This window comes from Telopea speciosissima, chromosome 1, assembly GCF_018873765.1.
Source record: "Telopea speciosissima isolate NSW1024214 ecotype Mountain lineage chromosome 1, Tspe_v1, whole genome shotgun sequence".
Lineage (NCBI taxonomy): Eukaryota > Viridiplantae > Streptophyta > Magnoliopsida > Proteales > Proteaceae > Telopea > Telopea speciosissima.
The window spans coordinates 5,582,677-5,601,002 of NC_057916.1; the positions used below are offsets into that span (position 1 = coordinate 5,582,677).

At 37.3% G+C, this 18,326-nt stretch overlaps 1 protein-coding gene across 1 annotated transcript; it reads left to right on the plus strand.

The window, feature by feature from the left end:
• Positions 1–4,813: 4,813 nt before the first annotated feature.
• Positions 4,814–15,522, plus strand: LOC122643231 (tobamovirus multiplication protein 1-like). Its single transcript, XM_043836877.1, has 11 exons — positions 4,814–5,163; positions 8,036–8,126; positions 8,222–8,274; positions 11,652–11,744; positions 11,836–11,907; positions 12,493–12,565; positions 12,880–12,925; positions 13,057–13,120; positions 14,630–14,683; positions 14,761–14,838; positions 15,295–15,522. Exons 1-11 carry the CDS (start codon positions 4,978–4,980, stop codon positions 15,385–15,387), a joined length of 903 nt encoding a protein of 300 aa, XP_043692812.1. The 5' UTR covers positions 4,814–4,977; the 3' UTR covers positions 15,388–15,522.
• Positions 15,523–18,326: the final 2,804 nt, after the last annotated feature.

Here is an 18,326-nt window from a genome sequence, read left to right on the forward strand (position 1 = left end):
CTGCAGCAATGGTTAGTGTCCTTTCTCCCTTAAAATTAATAGAAAAAGAAAAAGGCTGTCTTAGCAAACAGTATAAAGAGTACAATAATGAGGTGTTCATTACAGCAAAATGGTTTCACACATAAGAGGGCAGCAAAGTCATTTTATGTGAGAAGAAGAAAGATAGAGAGAACATTTGTATATCCTCTTCTCATGGTTCAGGGAACTTTTTTTCTATAAAAACTAGAAGAAAACTTCATGTCCAGCAGCATGGCTCCCTCGTGTCTGTTTCTCTCCCCTCTATAAAATAACTTCCTTACCTCTGCGTAAATTGAACCAAAGGGGGGGTGTTGATTGGGTCACACGTAGGTGTAGGAGCCATGCTCCCAAACAAAGAAGATTTTTCACAAAAAAAAACAAAATTTATGTGAGAAGGCTTAGACTACGACACTTTTCCAACTTTTGCTTATTCATGGTCATAGTACAGCTCGAAAGTTGGAATTAATGTCATTGACTGTTCTCTTAGTAGACCTTTAATAAGCATCCTACACCAAGTAATCACAATGTCTAGTCATCTTCATAATTGTTTACAGACATGAGATCGCTAATTAGTCGCATGGACTCTACACCATCATTTGGGCCAATGGTAGAGTGTGCCTGGATATCCACTCAGGGATAGGGGCATCATTTTATAATGTCTTGTGAGAGAGTGTAAGGGGTGCCACCAAGCAGAGATCTTTCACCCTTGTTTTACTAAACAAACTGTTAGCAGCATTGCTGTATGTTTTCTTCACAAACACTCAACATGTATCCAATTTCCCCAATTTTCATTGTTATGAACACTACATAACTCTACGGTATGTTTTCTCCCATCTTTTTTTTTATAGAAAATACAAAGAGAAATTGATGGATTCATCGGATATTAAGTGACAGGATTCAACCTACAACTTCCGCCTTGACAGGTCGATGTTTTAACCGAATGAACTACAATCCCAAGGTTGGTAGAATGTGTGTCGCCTAGGGCATGATGACTTGACGTTATCCTCACTTTCTTCTGGCTTATCATTGACAATCTGTTTAGAATTTCAAACTCAACATTGGCAAAATAAAAGTGGAAATATTAACACAACTGAAATTTATTTTACATAAAAAAAATTTCCATTGTCCTTGCTACAAAACAGAGCCTCGAATTGAGCCATGGGCAGGCAAATTGTTAAGTGCATTTGAGTTTTCTCTAACTTGAAATGCAATTCCACATAGAGAGGCTTCCCAAATTACCTATTCTTTTTTGTATATTGTCATCAAAGAGTACTTAGTTGTCTTAATCATCCCAGTCAATTTAATTGACCTGGTACAGCTGTGTGTACACCACAAATTTAATATCATTGTTTAAGAAATCATTCAAAGTTAGCTTTTAAGTAAACCAATTAGCATTTCAAGTTGAAGAATTAGCATTGCTAAGCTAGAATGTGTTTATTGAGATACAAAACCATATCTTCTGCAATTTATGCTCGTTTTTAAACTAATTAATGGTTCCTAAGCTAAGCCTAAACGCACGTTAAGAACTAAAATATAGGTTCCTTGTGTATAGAATTATTGATCATGATCCCCCAACAATCACAGATCCTATTTGGCCATAGTGGTCCATAACCTAGTGATACTGGCCTTTCTTCTTTTGCCTTTTCTTAAATTTTTTGATTAATTAATGTAATGATACGGGTCATTTAATTAACACGCATTGGAATAACAGATTAATTTTTTAATATTTCATTTTGAAAGTTACATTATCTATTGGCATTGAAGATTAGTGACAGTTTACAACCTAATGGACCACAAATGCTATCATAAGGCACGTGTATGCACTTAAAAGGTTAAGTGTGTGTTTGGTTAGAAGCAAAGTGATTTTTTTTTTATTTTTTATTAATTGTTACTTTATTTACAACCAAAAATCTGGCTGGAAAATTCTTTTCCTCCTTTTTGACTCCGTTTGATTGCAAGGGAATTACAATATTTATTTGAAAAGTGACATACATTTTATAGGAAAAGTCACTTTAATGTTGGTTGAAAAGAAATGCACGTATTTCTCTAAAAAGTGAATATATGTATTCAATAAAGTAAATATTTCTCTCCACTTTCTTTCTCTTCCCCTCCCTTGCAATCAAATGGAGTCTTTGCATTTCACTTCACCATGGAAATTTAATTCAACATCACTACCTTTTCCAAAGGGTGTATATCAGTCTGGAACTAGGTATTCAGTTCAGTTTTGGTTAAGTTTAGGGAGTGTTGGTGTGATCCAGATCTAGACCAAGTCTTGTCTCGGTTTTTAAAATTGGTACTCGTACCGAACCTGTCCAGTTCCGAAATTCGATTCCTGTACAGTTCGGTTCTGGTTCCCATACTCTATTTATACTATATATATAGTATAATATATTATATTAGGATATAATATCATTATAAAATCTAACACTATATACTATAATATATTAGTAATATATTATACTAATAAACTATAATATATTGGAACTCAAATTTGGTTCTCACCAAAAAAAAAAAGTACAAATTCGATTCTAACTATCGATTCCTATGCTGGATCCGGAAGGTAACCAAATTCCACCTTGGCTCTGTTCCCAGTTCTGGATTGTAATCAAATTATAATCGGTTCAATTCGGTTCTGATTATTAAGTTTGGATCCGGTTTCGGTTTTTCATTCCGGTTCCAATTTGACACCCTTACTGTTCCCTTCCTTTTACTCCCACTTCTAACCCAATAGAAGTGTGAAGACCATATGAAAAAGATGTCTAGTCGAGAACATCCATTTTAAGTGGGCTGGACAGCTGCTCTTTCGGTCCTTGGTTGGCCTAGCTTCGAAGGCTGATTGGACTTGGGCCTGGACCAGAAGTTTTCTGGACAAGTTAACATGGCGATGGGACTTAGTTTTCTAAAGCCCAATATCCCATTAAACAGACTAGCCCAACATAAGACAGGAAAAGATGTTGGCTGGAAATGCAGGAAAGAGCATTAGGCTTCTAATCTAACATTGCAAAATTAAGAATTGCCATAAATTTAGGGCCCATCATTGATCTGCGATGGGTATAGGCAGTGAGTGATCACATGGTGGACCAAGCAGGGTCTGATCCTGGGCTGGTCCAAGTGCAAATCAGGGACAGCCCTGATTGTATAACCAGTGCATGATGAGTTAAGATCCACCAATCACCATAGATCCTTCCATATAAATTTTTGAATGTCCCCGTGTACGAATCGTTATCCCCTCCAATTCCTCCAATTCCTCACATGGAGGTGGAAATAACCACCCTACCCCCTGCCTGAAAACACTGCCCCAAGGTGGGATCCACTCCCCCCTATTAGAAGAATTGGAGGAATTGGAGGTGCCCGCGAATTGGAGGCGATAATTGTTCCCCCGTGTACACCTAGGAAGCATGTTGCTTGATAGGATTTGTAGATTGTTGAGTGGTGTCTTATATGAATAACGAAATTCCTTGCGTACCTCCCTCTCCATGTGTCTCTCTACATTCTATCATAATGCTTTATAAGCACCATGAATCCAGTGCACTCATATATAGTCAAGGAGACATCAACCATTACTGCGTCAAAATCTATGATATGTAACATAAATGACAAGGACGACTTAAATTAAGGTGCGGATTGAATTCTACTAACAAGAATCTTGTTTCTCATCAACTGGTCATAATGACACATGAGAGACTCTCGTATGATCCTGTACCATGCACATATTGTATGTGTAGTCACACTTCTGTCTTGGAATCGTCTTTCCAAAGAACATAGTGTGAAGACCATATGAAAAAGATGTCTAGTCTTATCTCTAGTTGAGTGCAAATTTTGGTGAATACCTAAGGACATTCTTAGCCCGTCAATAATCATGCATATTAACTTCATTTAAAAATAAAATGAAAATAGGTTATACGGTTCAACCGACCCGATGGATCGACTTGACTTGGAGGATTAATACCTTGTTTTCGTGTCTTGTTGTGTAAACAAGAGAAAGCGGGGAGATTTTAGGGGTTTTCGTGTTAGGGTTTTGAGAAGAAAGTTTTTGCTGTGCCTTTCCTTTTGGTGTTCACGAGAGATCTAAGTTGTATTTTCTTTTGATACATAATGAATCATCTTCAAATTCTCATGTAGATGTAGTACATCACGTTGTTGTATGAGCCACGTTAAATCTTTGTTGTGTTCTCCTTACTTTATTTTGTTTTCTTTTGTGTTTCTTGGTGTCGGTGTTAACATATACCATCTAAACTTTCAAGTGTGTGACGCATGGTATGTCTTTGGTGCCTTGAACCTATGCATGAGTTCAAATTGAGTACCAGTTCGGCAAACGAACATGTGCATATGGTATCTAGTGCCTTGAACCTATCCATATAGATCCCGGGATCTTTATCTCCTCCAGTTCCCTATCCGGCCCAGTTCCCCAATTCCTCTAACAAGGGGTCTAAAAATGACCACTCTACCCCTGCCCTCACACTCTGCTGGTTGGGGTTCACCACCCCCTATTAGAGAAACTGAGGATCTGGGCTAGTAGGGAACTGAAGGAGATAATTTTCCATTGATCCTTGCTTCCATAAGTTCCGTGGGCTTCGTGCTGGTGCAAGAGCAAGAGCTACACAATCAAGCAGCTTCCTTGCAAAACAAATAGAAAAACAAACAAAAAAAAACTCTCTAGTCAAAGTTAAAAAAATCTCCGCAAGAAGGAAAGGGCTGAACCAATGCAATGGAGCAATCAGCGAATATTGCCACGAGGTCGAGGCGACTCGCGACCGTTACAGTACGTCACTTAGCAGTTTTCTCCGCCGACCTGTCCGTATCCGGTGCCGCCACGTACATCTCCAACTTCTCCTCCTCCTCCGCCTCGCCGTTCCCACCCTAACGAACTCTGTTTCATGTGTTCCTTTCCTCTGTTACAGAGCTGGAAAAGCTTTCTACGTTTGTTTGTTTTCATTTTCTCATTTTCGTTTCTCCATAATGGCGTCGCTGATTCGGATGCAGAGAATTGTTTTCCATGAAGAATTGAGGAATTACAGCCTTGGACAAGGCGAAGGAGGCGCATTGAGCAACTCGTGGGATGAGATCAACAACTCCGAAGAATGGCAGGAAGGCATCTTCTATACTCTCTGCGCCATTTACTCACTCATCTCCCTCACCGCCCTTGTAAATAATCCTTCTCTCCTTTCTCCCACATTATTTAATATCTTCTTTTCGTTGCTTAATGGTTCACGATTCTTTTCGTTGATTTCTCCAATGTTGCTTGATTTGTTGCGTGTTCTTAAATGTTTTTGGGTTTTACATTAACTGCTATTGGTTGAGAAGACATGAATAAGGTGGACACTTAGTTTCCAGTTTACTTCAGATCAGCCATCAAGGTCCTCCTTGAATTTATCTGTATAAAAAAGGTTTGTTAGGGTGGGATTGTTTTCTCTCTAGTTCTGTTTAAGTTGGAGGTACAAGTACCAATCCTTGCACATACTCTCTATATCTTGAGAACGTTCTGTATGGGGAGTTAGAACTTGCATTAGATTTGACATGTGACAATGGCATAGATATCTTGAATCAAGAAATGTAGAACAGAGTGACTATGCTTACTTTCCATTCAGGAACAGGCACTCGTGGCCGACTGGGTGGTTTGTATAAATAAAATAAGGGGAAGAAGCTGACCTGTTGATTATTGTTGATGGAATAGAGTATCATCATTTAGAGGGCGGACCTCGGTGCAACAGTAAGGTTGCTCCATTGCGACCTAGAGGTCGTGGTTTTGAGTCGAGAAACAGCCACTCCGTAAAACGGGGGTAAAGCTGCATACATTATGATCCTCCCCAAACCCCACAGTGGTGGGAGCCTCATGCACTGGGTACGCTTTTTTTTTTAATAGGGTATCATCACTTGTATGTGCTTTTTAGATCTAACTGAATTCTTTTTTACAGCAAACTCTACTTATTTTGGGTCATTTTCGTAAAGATAATGGTACATCATAGCCAAGGTGTTGTAAGTTGCATGACTGAATTTGGAATGACTTTGCAGGTGGTCATGTTTAATGTGTTCTATATTCTTTGGCAGTCTATTGAGCAGTGTAGAAACCAAAGATTGGGATGAAAAAGGGGGGAATTTGAAGAGGCCTGCTGTGCCTGAATTACTTTTGAAGAGGATGTAAACCATATTTCTGAGTAGTTCCTCATGTAAGGTTGTTAGTATGGCTGTCTGATTTGTTGAGAGCACTGGAGGGGTTTGCAAATTTATATCTGTGATTGAGTTCCCATGGTGACTCATTTGGTCCATTTTATGTCCAACAGTGGTTTGGCCTCACTTGGTGACCCAGAGTTGTTTTAGAACTTTCCGGCAGTTGGGAAGGCATAGGAGGAAGTGATATTTAGGGGAATGACGATAGGTTTCATTCTACTAGGAGCTGGTTTTCTTCCATTTGTTGGGGAATGATGTAGTAAGTTGTTGAGGCATGGTATCAAGGAAAACCAATAAGGGGCAGAATCTAATATGTGTTTTCATTCTATCCAAAAAAAAATTAGAGTTTTTAGATTGCGTTATAGTAGTTTCTAGAAAATTAGGCTTATACTAGAAATTGGTACCTAAAAATCCAGAGAACTCTCTTGAGATAAAATGGGAATTGAAATTTTCCGATAAAGTAAAGGCTTGATGGTTAAGATTTCCTATTCCTTCTTGATCTTCATTGCATTAAGTGGCTTAATTTGCATATCCTCCTCCATCAGCATATCCCTGATAATCTTATGATGGATTTTATTATGTGGTTATTGAAAGACCTGATTTCTAACCTAATAATTCAAATTAATATCCCGCAGAAGGAGATTAGGATTACTGAAATTATACTGGATAATTACACATTTAAGTCTAGAGTCTTGTATTGGCTTATCCGGTAAAGGACCAAATGAGGCCTCTCTTAAAATGTATAGTTAAAAGGGGGAGGGGTGAAGGGAAAAAATTAATTTTTCTATGGGTAGCACATAACTGGTATTGGCCTCTTCCCTAGTCTTGCCTGATTTTGTCTTCTTCAGAATGTCCTGAGTCACATTAATAGTGGGTTACTTAACTACCCATTTGTAGCATAAGAATAAATCAAGTTTTAAGAAAAAGCTCCACTGGTTGTGGTCAACACTTCCAATTGCAAAAACATTTCTTGGATAAAACAGAAGTTCCAAGAAAGTATTTCTGTTCTAGCACACTTCTCGGTGATTTTACATGTCAAATGCTAAATGTTCTCCTTACATTTACCTTTCTTCTTGTTTCCCGATCTCTGATCCTGATATAGGAAAGCTACTGTGTTTTAGTGTTTCTTGTCGGTTGGCAACTAAGGGAAAAATACAGGTTTAAATCTTTCATGCATCTTTTCTTTCCTTTTTACTATGATGATGATTTTTAAATATCAGAACATTAAAGATTTTGATATTTGGTGCACATAATTATCTCTTGGTCTAGGCTAATAGTATGAAAAGGCTGGCAAAGTGAAAGATGTTTGGAAGAACCCAAACATCTGTACTATCCTTTTACTCCCCTTTTTGTTTGGGACTTTCTCCTTGCAACAGTCATCATTACTCCTTTATTCAACCTCAGTTGTTGCTAATACTCTGAATATGGTTCTGAACCTTTATTTATTTTTTTTTTGGGGGGGGAAGGGGAGGGGAGCTAGTTCTTAAACTATTCCAGTCTTCATCTCATATTTTTTTCCTTGGCTAAATGTCAATTATGGTATTTAGTTTGCCAATATCCTCAACATTGATTCTATTAGTATCATATGTGGTAATTGTGAGCATTTGTTTGTAGACTACTGTAAACAGTGGATGGCCATAGTTTGAGTCTTACTGCTCCTTTTGATTTGAGTTGTTTGTTTGAAGTGATTTCTTCTTGGGTGTTGGTAGGATTATAATATGGCCAAAAATGTTCATCCATGTATTTCTATAGCCAGTGATAATCTTTTTAATTAATTTTTCCCATTTTGCCCTGCCTAATTGATATGAGATGACTTCTGAATGGTCTATTATAAGTTTTTATGATCCAGGTGCAACTCGTCCGGATTCAACTGAGAGTGCCAGAATATGGTTGGACAACACAGAAGGTTTTCCATTTGATGAATTTTGTTGTTAATGGATGTAAGGGCTATTCTTTTCTCAATTGCAATTACTGCAGGATTTTTTTTTTCCTTACTTGCTTCCTTGCTGTCTGAGTCTTAATTGCATGTTGGCAGTGCGTGCTATTGTCTTTGGACTGTACAGAAATCTATTTATCCTCAACCCAAAAGTAAGTTCCCTCCTTTCTTATCTGGGATAGCTGGACTTCAACTTTCTTCTTTGCATTCTTCATTCGAAAGAATGGTACTGGCTTATACTATTTTGCAGCTTTTGAATTTTCTGAAATATAAATTTCTTAAGAACAACCTGCCATGTAGAGTTATAACTTTACGTACACATGTTTGTATATAATTGGCTAGAGAAGTAATTATGGTGGAGTTACAACAATATCAGAGGCCTCTAGGAGATGCTACATTTAGATTTTCAATCTGATGGGCAACAAATAAAGCGTATCCAGAGTAGGTGAGTTGAGAGATAATAAGATGATCCCAATAAGCAATATAGTAGAGATGTTTGATGCGGAAGTGTGCTATTTTCCCAAATTTAGGATCCTTAGTACTTTAGGTAATCCAATGTAGCAATTTAATCTTTTTGAACCCCATGTTGGTGTCACATTAGTTGGGAATTGTAATTAGTTCACATTATCACCTCCCTTAAACAAAGGCTTGAAATTGAAGATAGAATTTAAGTATATGGGTTTTATGTTTCTTGTGTTTCTTTTTTCACTTACCCAAGTGGTATTTGGATTTATGAAATGTTCATCTCTTAAAGAGGAAGAACTAACCTGGTTCGCTATCTTAATAGCTCTGTTTAATGGCATCACATTAGAAATGATAGAAAGGCATAATCCTTATCAGAGGAACTTTATAGTACGATAATATAAATGTTATACACTGTATTAAATACTATTTTATATCATAAGAATGAAAATGAATATCATATAGATTTTGATTACAGTTGAATTAGATTTATCAGATTAGGTTCCTATGTCTAAAACTATTGATTTCTCTGCGACACCTTTTAGTACGGTAGTAATTACTTGACTATCTTTACAGTGTGATGGTCCTTTGGGAAACAAGAAACTCTTGGTTTTTGGATGACATATATTGTGAGTATATACTCAGGAAGGAAATGGATAGAACTTGATATCGGCTTTCTGTTAGTTCTCCATTCTAAAGGATACCAAAGCCCTTAAATTCGCTGTTTTTGTATGGTACAGGGCCATCATATGATCTCCTTAGATTGCAATTTTGGTATAGTAACAAGCGAGGTATAAATTTGCAGTATTCAAAGTTGACAATTTTAGATAAGGAACTACCAAATTAATCACTTGCTGTTACTTTTATCACTTTCCTGTTGACATCTATCTAAAGTTGGAGTATCAGTAAGTCAATTTTCAGGGATGTATTTTGGATATGCATGCAAAAGACTTGGGAATGCTGGATTATTAACGATATTTGTGTAAATCTGATTTCAAACCAATACAAATTTTATAAAATCTTGTGGAATATTATTTTTAACATATGTATGATTGCATGGATCCAAAGCCTATAAATAAAATTTCTATATCCGGAATGAGGAAAACTGTTTTGCACAGCCCTGTTAGGAACGCCTTCCTAAGCAGTCCACCATTTTGACCCATATGGACAGATGATGTGGTAATTCTGACCACTGGATAGAGAGGATATGATATGGATTAACCATGTGTTGAAGTTCATGCTCAAATTCAATCAACTTCCAATGTATGTCCATGCATCCCTCTGTAGCCATGCATGCCTACAGGACTCTGACCATAACATTACAATCTCCTATAGGCCGGAATTTCTAACAGCTCTATTTTTCCATTGGAAAATTCCATTTGGGCTGAAACTTGGCATGTGAGCAGGGGACCTAGAGGTCTACCTGTCCACAAAGTCTGGGCCGCATCTGATTTCCCATGTGGTAGATTTTAGGGCCGTTTAGGAAAAGCTTCCTCAATGGACCATGTAGGACAACTATCCCTTATTTGAAAAGTATTTTGTGGAAAAACATCTGATTATTATGTACTGTACTGTACTTTTTTATTTTTTTATTTTATCAAATGGTGTCTTTCATACCATAACATGTTGATACTGGGATGACTGATACTTCCGATGCCATTTAATAGCAAAAGAACCATCACCGTTGGTATCATTGGTAGGCTGAAAACAGATATTTATTAGAGGATATATGTAGATATTCTAAGCTTTGATAACAGCTCAGAAACAGTTATTGTTTATGGCTCTCACCTCTCAGTATAATTGTACGGTTTTCTCTTTTCTTTACAATCATTTTCAACTAAATAATCTGTACTTTTGTTATGAGATACTAGGTGGGTCAATCAAAGCCTGCAGGCTGCAATACGCTGTATGTTTACCAGAACATGAACCATCTTTTAACATGTACTGTTAGGATAGGATACTCTGACACAATTAGTGAATTGATCATGTTTGGCTTGAGGCAGTTTTGAAATGACCCATTTCCACTCCTAGTAATCCCTCTCTCTGTCTTCCCTTCATTTTCTTTCTATGACAAAGAAGAAAAAAGAAGGGAGGGAAATCAGCAAACGGCAATATGCTTAGGAGGTCTACTGGCAATCAACTTCTTCATGACTGCAGAAGTGCACAACAAGCTGTATTCTGCTGATCCAGTTTTTCCTTTACTGGTAGTAAACATACAACAACTCAACCTTATCCCAACTAAATGGGTCGGCTTAATGGATCCTTTCAAAAACAAAGTAGGGAAAACTGAGGTCCTCACAAAGTGAAAGTAAAGTAAGAGGAATGAAGAAATTAGATAAGAAAAGTGATAAATGGAAAATGAAAAATTGAGAGTAAGAGGAAAGAGGCAAGCCTAGGAAATCAGGAAAATCTCAACTACCTGGTGTCGACAACGTGGATCCTCCTTGCCCTCCAATAGGCTCTATTTGAGGTCATACTTGGTACAAGACCCAAACTATGCATGTCATTATTCACAACCTCACCTATGGTCATTTTAGACCTGCCCCTAGCTCTTGTAGCTCTCTCAATCTGAATCAGATCACTCCTCCTTACTGGGGTGTCCCCAAGCCTCCGTTGCACATGGCCAAACCACCTCAGACGTTATTCTCGGAGCTTGTCGCTGATCGGGGCAACTCCTACGTCAGCTCTAATAATCCTTCCTAGTTTTGCCGCACATCCATCTTAACATCCTCATCTCCGCAACACATAGCTTCGCTATATGGCGCTTCTTAACTGCCCAACATTCTGCCCCATACATCATAGCAGGTCGGACCACAGTCCTGTAAAACTTTCCTTAAGCTTTAAATAAATGTGTCGGTCACACCTCTCCACATCATCCATCCCACTTTAATTCTTTGTGAAACATCATCATCTATATCACCTTCTTTGTTGTGCATCATTATGAAGAAGGTTTCTTTTTCTCCTATGCTAGGGCTTTCCATCATGAACTGGATACCTTACAAGGAGATATTACATATTATCTTTCTTTTGTTGTGAGTGCACTATATGAGGATTTCATGTGGTACAGGTTCTTGAAATAGTTATTTTGGATCTTCCTGGCCTTCTCTTTTTCTCAACATACACATTACTTGTGTTATTCTGGGCAGAGATATATCATCAGGTACCTGTCTTTTCTTGCCATAATCTCTGCTTGAGAATACAACTGTGCCAAAGATGATCTTGGTTTGTTTGATTTGTGCTATTGGTTTCAGGCAAGAAGCCTTCCCTTTAATAAGCTTCGGCCAACATATTTGATTATCAATGGATCTGTGTACTTTATACAGGTGATGGGACTAACAGTATTAACCTTTAATCTGTTACTTCTCTTGGATACTTCTAACTACTGTGAGAATAGTCCAATATTAGTTACCCGTAAGACCTCCCATCCCCTCATCTACTTGTGAGTCCCTCCACCCAATGGTTCAAGCTTTTGGGTTGTGGATATTTACATGGTATCAGAACAGGTTACATCCTGCCTCCCTTCCGTTTGGCTCTATCCTCCTCTTCCTGTTTACGTCCACATGTACAGTGGTTCCGACCCACCTACATGCGATGAGGAGTGTTAATCCCTTACCTAATACACCTGTGAGCACCCTCCTGTCATTAGATGGGTCTTTTGAGATGGAGTTACATGGTATCAGAGTGGATTTTTTCCAGTCCAATTACAAATGTCTCCAGACCTGCCTATATTTATCAGTGCACGCATACATAGTTCCATCCTACCTACACGTGAGGGGAAGTTTTGGGATAATAGTCACACATCCTTACCCCTAAGACCTCCTGTTCCCTCATATACCTATGAGTCCCCCCACCCAATAGTTCGAGCCTTCGGGTTGGATATTTACACTGACATCATGTTACATTGACAGGTATGCATCTGGATATCTATAAGATTAAGTGAAAATCTTGTTGCAGTGGAAGTTGCCAAATTCTACTTCTCAGGTTATATTTCTTTTATATATATATATATATATATTTTTTTTTTCAGTTGACTATTATTAATACTTTTTTGGTCTCTGATAAGAGTGGTTTAGATGGGTTTAGACATGATGAATATGATCACACTTTTTTCCTTGTAGCAGATTGGTAATCATGTTTTTTGGCCACCACCATCTTTAGCTTGATTTATATGATTATTTATATTGTTTCACTTTTCAAACAAGAATGGACAATAAACTCATGCATTCAAACTATTTACAAGGAATATATGGAATGTGTGGAGTTTTCATTGGTAATTGGGTTTCTCATTTTTGCAGTAATTTCATTGATTGCTGCTATTGGATTCATGATATATGGCGGGAGGTAATAGTTGATTCTTAACCAAAAAAATTTTTGCAATGCTCATTTTCCACATCACAAGGTGTCTTACTGTCTTGTACCTTTCTTATTCCTCCTTTTTTAGATTCCCTAATTCAGTTTGTGTACCTTTTTAGGTTGTTCATCCTGTTGAGACGCTTCCCAATTGAATCAAGGGGACGCCAGAAAAAGCTGAATGAGGTCTGGACCCATGATATTTATTTTAAACTGCATAGCTTTTTCTATGAAAAATACAGATAATGAAAAGATTCCAAATATCTCTTTTACTCATATGCTGATTTTTGTGAATGTGGTAGCTATTATCTATAAAAATGGAAGAGTCACATAACTACCATGGTCTAGCAATTAGCAGTCTGAATAATCTGGACTGTCCTAATGCCAAAGTAGAATGTAGCATATAAAGTGATATTTTAGACAGATGTATAGCATGGTGGTAGATACCCTTGTAGGTTCTTATAAATGTCTTGGGTTCAAGTCTCACATGCTACTTGAACTTATGTAAATAAAATTTTGAAGTTAGTAATTAGTTAATTACAGTCCATGTTCTGGAAGTTGGGCTGTCTGGTTTGATGGTCTGAACAATCCAACAATCCAATTGGATGCTTCAATGATCAACTCAATTAACTTTTAAGAAATGATAATATGGACAGATTTTTTTTTTTTTTTGGGGGGGGGGGGGGGGGTGGGTGGGGGTTAGTATGACCATTCGGCCTGGTGTTAATTACTGGTCCAGTTGTTTGTGAAAGAGCTGGTAATAACTGCATCAAAGTAAGATATGTAGTTACAGCTCTTTTTATTTGAGGGTATTTATTTATTTACCAAGATTTTTTTTTTAATTCTTTTCACATGATTTTCTCTCAATTAGAGTTTTAGCTTTGTTGTATTACAAACTTTTAGCAGTTTTGTGCATCTGCTATCTATCATTCAATTGTATTTGCAAAGCATGAAATTTAGTGGAAGATTATATCAATATAGAGATCCTACAATTTGGGACTGGAAATATGCTCTTCTCCCAGTAAGCAGCCTAGTTACGTTAAATGTCCATGCACAAATCTCATGGAATCTAAGGAGGGTGCTTTCTAACAATCAACTTTCCTTCCTGAACTCTTTTACATATCCTAGCTAAGGACACTTAACTAGGGCTGAGATGCACTGTAAGATCCTTTGAAATGTCCCAAGTTTCTTTCTTAATTTAGTGAAGTTCGATTTCTTTTTAATTTATAGCTAATAAAAATGTTAAGAAACAACATTATTTAGATGTTTTTATTATTAGAAAAAAAAAAAGACCACCCAGGGACCTTAGCATCCCAAGGCGCCCTAGGTGACGCCTAGGTGTACCAAAAGTTAGAATAAGGCAGGCGACCGCCCAGCCCTTGGAAACCCACCCGGACCCTTAGGCAGTGCCTAGGCAACGCCTTGACAACTATGAATTTGACCATTGATGATGTCCTATTGTCCTCTTTACTTCTTCTACCTGTTACATTTTTCTTGTCAATGTGTAGAAAGTACAAGCTCCTGAGGAGGGTAGTCCATATTTTGATGTCATGCGTGGGCCAGTTTCTCTTTTTGTGCATCTGGTTTCATCAATAAATTGATATATATTGTTGGATGAGCAGGAACTATACTTATGGAGTATTTTATTCCTCTTGGTAATGCCCAATTGTGATACTCAGACCTGTCTTTTGCTAGGTTGGGTATGTCACTGGGATATGCTGCGCAGGTTTCTTGATAAGGTGCTTTGCGGTAAGTTGGTGTTCTTTCTCTGCCCACGTACTAACTTCTGTATCTCTGGACCAAACATCTTTATGCTTCTACTGCAGGTTACTATATCTGCCATCAACGACGGTGCTGACCTTGATGTTCTAAACCATCCTATTCTGAGTTTTATTTATTACATGGTAATCTGTATTCTCTTCTGGTTTGGTGTTATTCAGAAGTAATATTTGCATAAGAATGGGAGGGTGGGAGAAACAAATGTTCCTCATCTGTTATGTAGATATTTGTTGCACATTGAAGGCGTTTGGACATCCTCTTTGATATGGTCCCACTTAATCTCGTTTGCCAAGAAATAATTGATTTGACCCCACTCCAAGGAAATGTAAACTTGTTAAGTCCTATACATGTGATTTTCATAATTCATAACCAACAAAGCATGTAGGTGTCTAACCAATAACTCCATGGTGGGATCTGTCAAAAGGGGGTCCCTTCTCTTTTACGTGCAATATTTGTAGTACAAGAAGGAGCCTGGGTTTCTTCTGTCTTCATGCCACTAGCATTTCACATTGTTTTCAGTGATTTTCTTCTCTTTAATACTGTTTTCATGATTCCCTACTTCTATACATTTCTATTATCAGATAGCAGAGATTATTCCATCATCTCTGGTACTATTCATTCTTCGGAAGCTGCCCCCTAAGCGTGTCTCTAATCACTATCATCCTATCAAGTGAAGAAGTATCCTTATCTATAGCTGGTCAGACAGGTTGATGTCTTGGAACTTCTATTAGCTTCTTGAGCTGTTTTTTAGTGTTTGATGTGGTTACTGGACATTGTATTAAATTCTCCCGGGCTTTCTTCTCTTCTTTTGCCCCTATACTCATATGATCCGATTGTGTATATATTTTACATTCAATTCTGTTGGATTAATTTTTTTTCCCCAATCTTTAAAGCAGCAGAGCATTGTGACATTTTAATACTAGTTCTTGCTATTCAAGGGCTAATCTGTTCCATCATCTGTTCAAGGCATGAAATGCAATTTTGTACCCACAGAAGTCTTTTAACAAGTTTAATTTTGACCTTTGTTGCTTTGTCTATTAAATCCTATCTTACAAAAGACAGTTTCGAGGTTTGTTTTCTAATAAAAATTTAGTGATATCTGGATCAGATGGTTTTGGCTTTGATATTGACTAGTAGTTTCACAGAAGTGGTCTTGGACTGATTTTATTAGTAAATGCAAACTCAATGCCTCTTAAAATTTTGTTCCCCCTTTTGAGCATAGTCACAAACATAGGCAAGAAAGGGAAGTGAATGGAAATATTTACATTTTTCATAGAATATATTTTCAATTCTAATGAATTTTGCATTTTCCTTGCAACCAAACACCAAAAATGTCTTTTTCTATAAAATATATTTCACTTCCTTGGTAAATATTTGCATTTCCCTTACAATTAAACGGAGCCTAAAGGTTGAAAATGATTGTGAATATGCAACTTAATGAGACTTCAAATTAGAAACAGTTGAAGAGAGAGAGATACATGGGAGTGTTGCTGTAAGCCACACTCTTGGACAGAAAAACTACTTCCCAAATTTTAAATAAGAATCAGGTTTTTTATCAATCTGAAAACAACTTGCATCTCCCTTTCACTAGCTTTGTCATTCTAGGACGAGGTGATTGGATAGCTATTTATGTGCGGCTTAAGTGGGCGTTTTCAATTAACTAAGAAGTCGCAATTTGCAACGTGGGTAATATGTTGTTGAATTGTGGAGTAGGAAATAGATGTTAATAAATGGTCAAGGGATGGAATTGTGGAATAAATGGCATATGATAGGATGGAGTCGACTTCAATTTAAATGACAATAAAATATAAATTCAGGTGCAGGCAAGCAACAAAAATTAGGAATTAAGAGAACAATGGGAAGGTACATGATTGCATTCCTCCTCATAGGAATTTTTTTAATAATTTTAGGCTATTTTTAAGTAGAGAAAAGTTCTCAGTGAGGGACACATGGTCACACCCAGACATCGTGAGGAATGAAATGACCGACCTGCCCCATGAAAGGTAGAAATCCCACTCCCTTGAGATGCCACAACACATGCTCTCATTGGCTGCCACTTGTGCATAGCCCCCCTACACTCTCCCATAAAGAACACTCCCCTATCAATTGAATGTGAATAGATAATGTTAATTAACCTTAAAATGCATATTTAATTTTTAATATTCTAATAAGTTAATGAATGAATGAATGAACTTCCATTTCTTTATCCTACTAAACACATAATTTTTAAGAGTTTTTCAAATGTTGGATACACACATGAACACATATTGTAGAGCATATATATTTACATATATTTTTTAATTATTTTTTTCTGATTGTGTCGGATCGGCTGATTCCCACCGATTCCGACTACTAAAACCTTGTTGTGCTTGTGTACATCCACCTTATTGTATTACCTTTGGGCTTTGGCATTGAGCGGTCGTACTTAGTGACTGTTGATTTTCGATCATCAATACATCTGGTCCAATCAGCATCACTATAGGTTAGAAGGCATTGTAAGGAATTACGAGAGAATAGCAAACCATGTGACAGAGTGGCCTTGAGATACCTTAGAATTCGCTTAACACTTGCCAATGGTCATCTGTTGGAGCTTTAAGAAATTGGTAGATTTTATTAACTGAAAAGGAGATGTCCGGCCGGGTTAGTGTAGCATATTGTAATGCGCCAACAGTACTTCTGTAGAGAATAGCATCCTGTAGCAGTTTGCCGATGGATTGAGAAAATTGAGTTGAGGTTGCCATTGGTGTTTGAACCGGTTTGACCCCATCCATGCCGGTTTGTCTTAAATGATCCATGATATATTTTTGTTGGGATACTAACGTGCCATTGGCATGAGGAATCACCTCAACACCAAGAAAGTAGTGCAAGTTTTCTAAATCACGAATGGCAAATTCTTTACTCAAAGCGCCAATGGTAGCTTGTATGAGGGTGGCGTCACTACTTAACATAGACACACTTGCCTTGCGGACTGAGGCTATTTGTAATACATTTTAATCAGTAAGGGAGGTTCATGTGATTTTTGAAAACACAGGAGAGGAGGGTGTAATTTTCTCTTTAATTTTTAATATTCTAATAAGTTAATGAATGACTGAACTTCCATTTGCTTTTTTAGGATGAACAGAATGAACTTCCATTTGTTTATCTTTTAATAACCACATAATTTTTAAGAGTTTTTCCAATGTTGGTTACACATATTGTAGAGTATATTTTTTATAATTTTTTATTTTTTAATTATGTTTTTTGGGGGCTTATGTTTTCTGTGCCAGTAGCGTAGCCTACACCCAAACACATGGGCCTACCATTAGAGGGGTAGGATGGTCATTTTGCCTGTCTTATATTTACGGGCACAGCTTACACCCCTAGCATAGAAAACATTTGGCCTTTTCTCTTCTTGTTCCAATAATCACAGGCTGTGAAGGAGGTGGAATGCAGAAATGATACAAAGGCAGCTGGAATGCAATGTCAAAGGATTTTTCATCTAGTTTTTTTTAGAAAGTCACTGTGGTTCCTTGAGAAGGGTTTTACAAATCTTTTGATATTTCATCGATCCTTTTGGTAAACATGTATATAATAGTACTCTAATGATCTGCAATGTATCACTCGATGGTTGGAT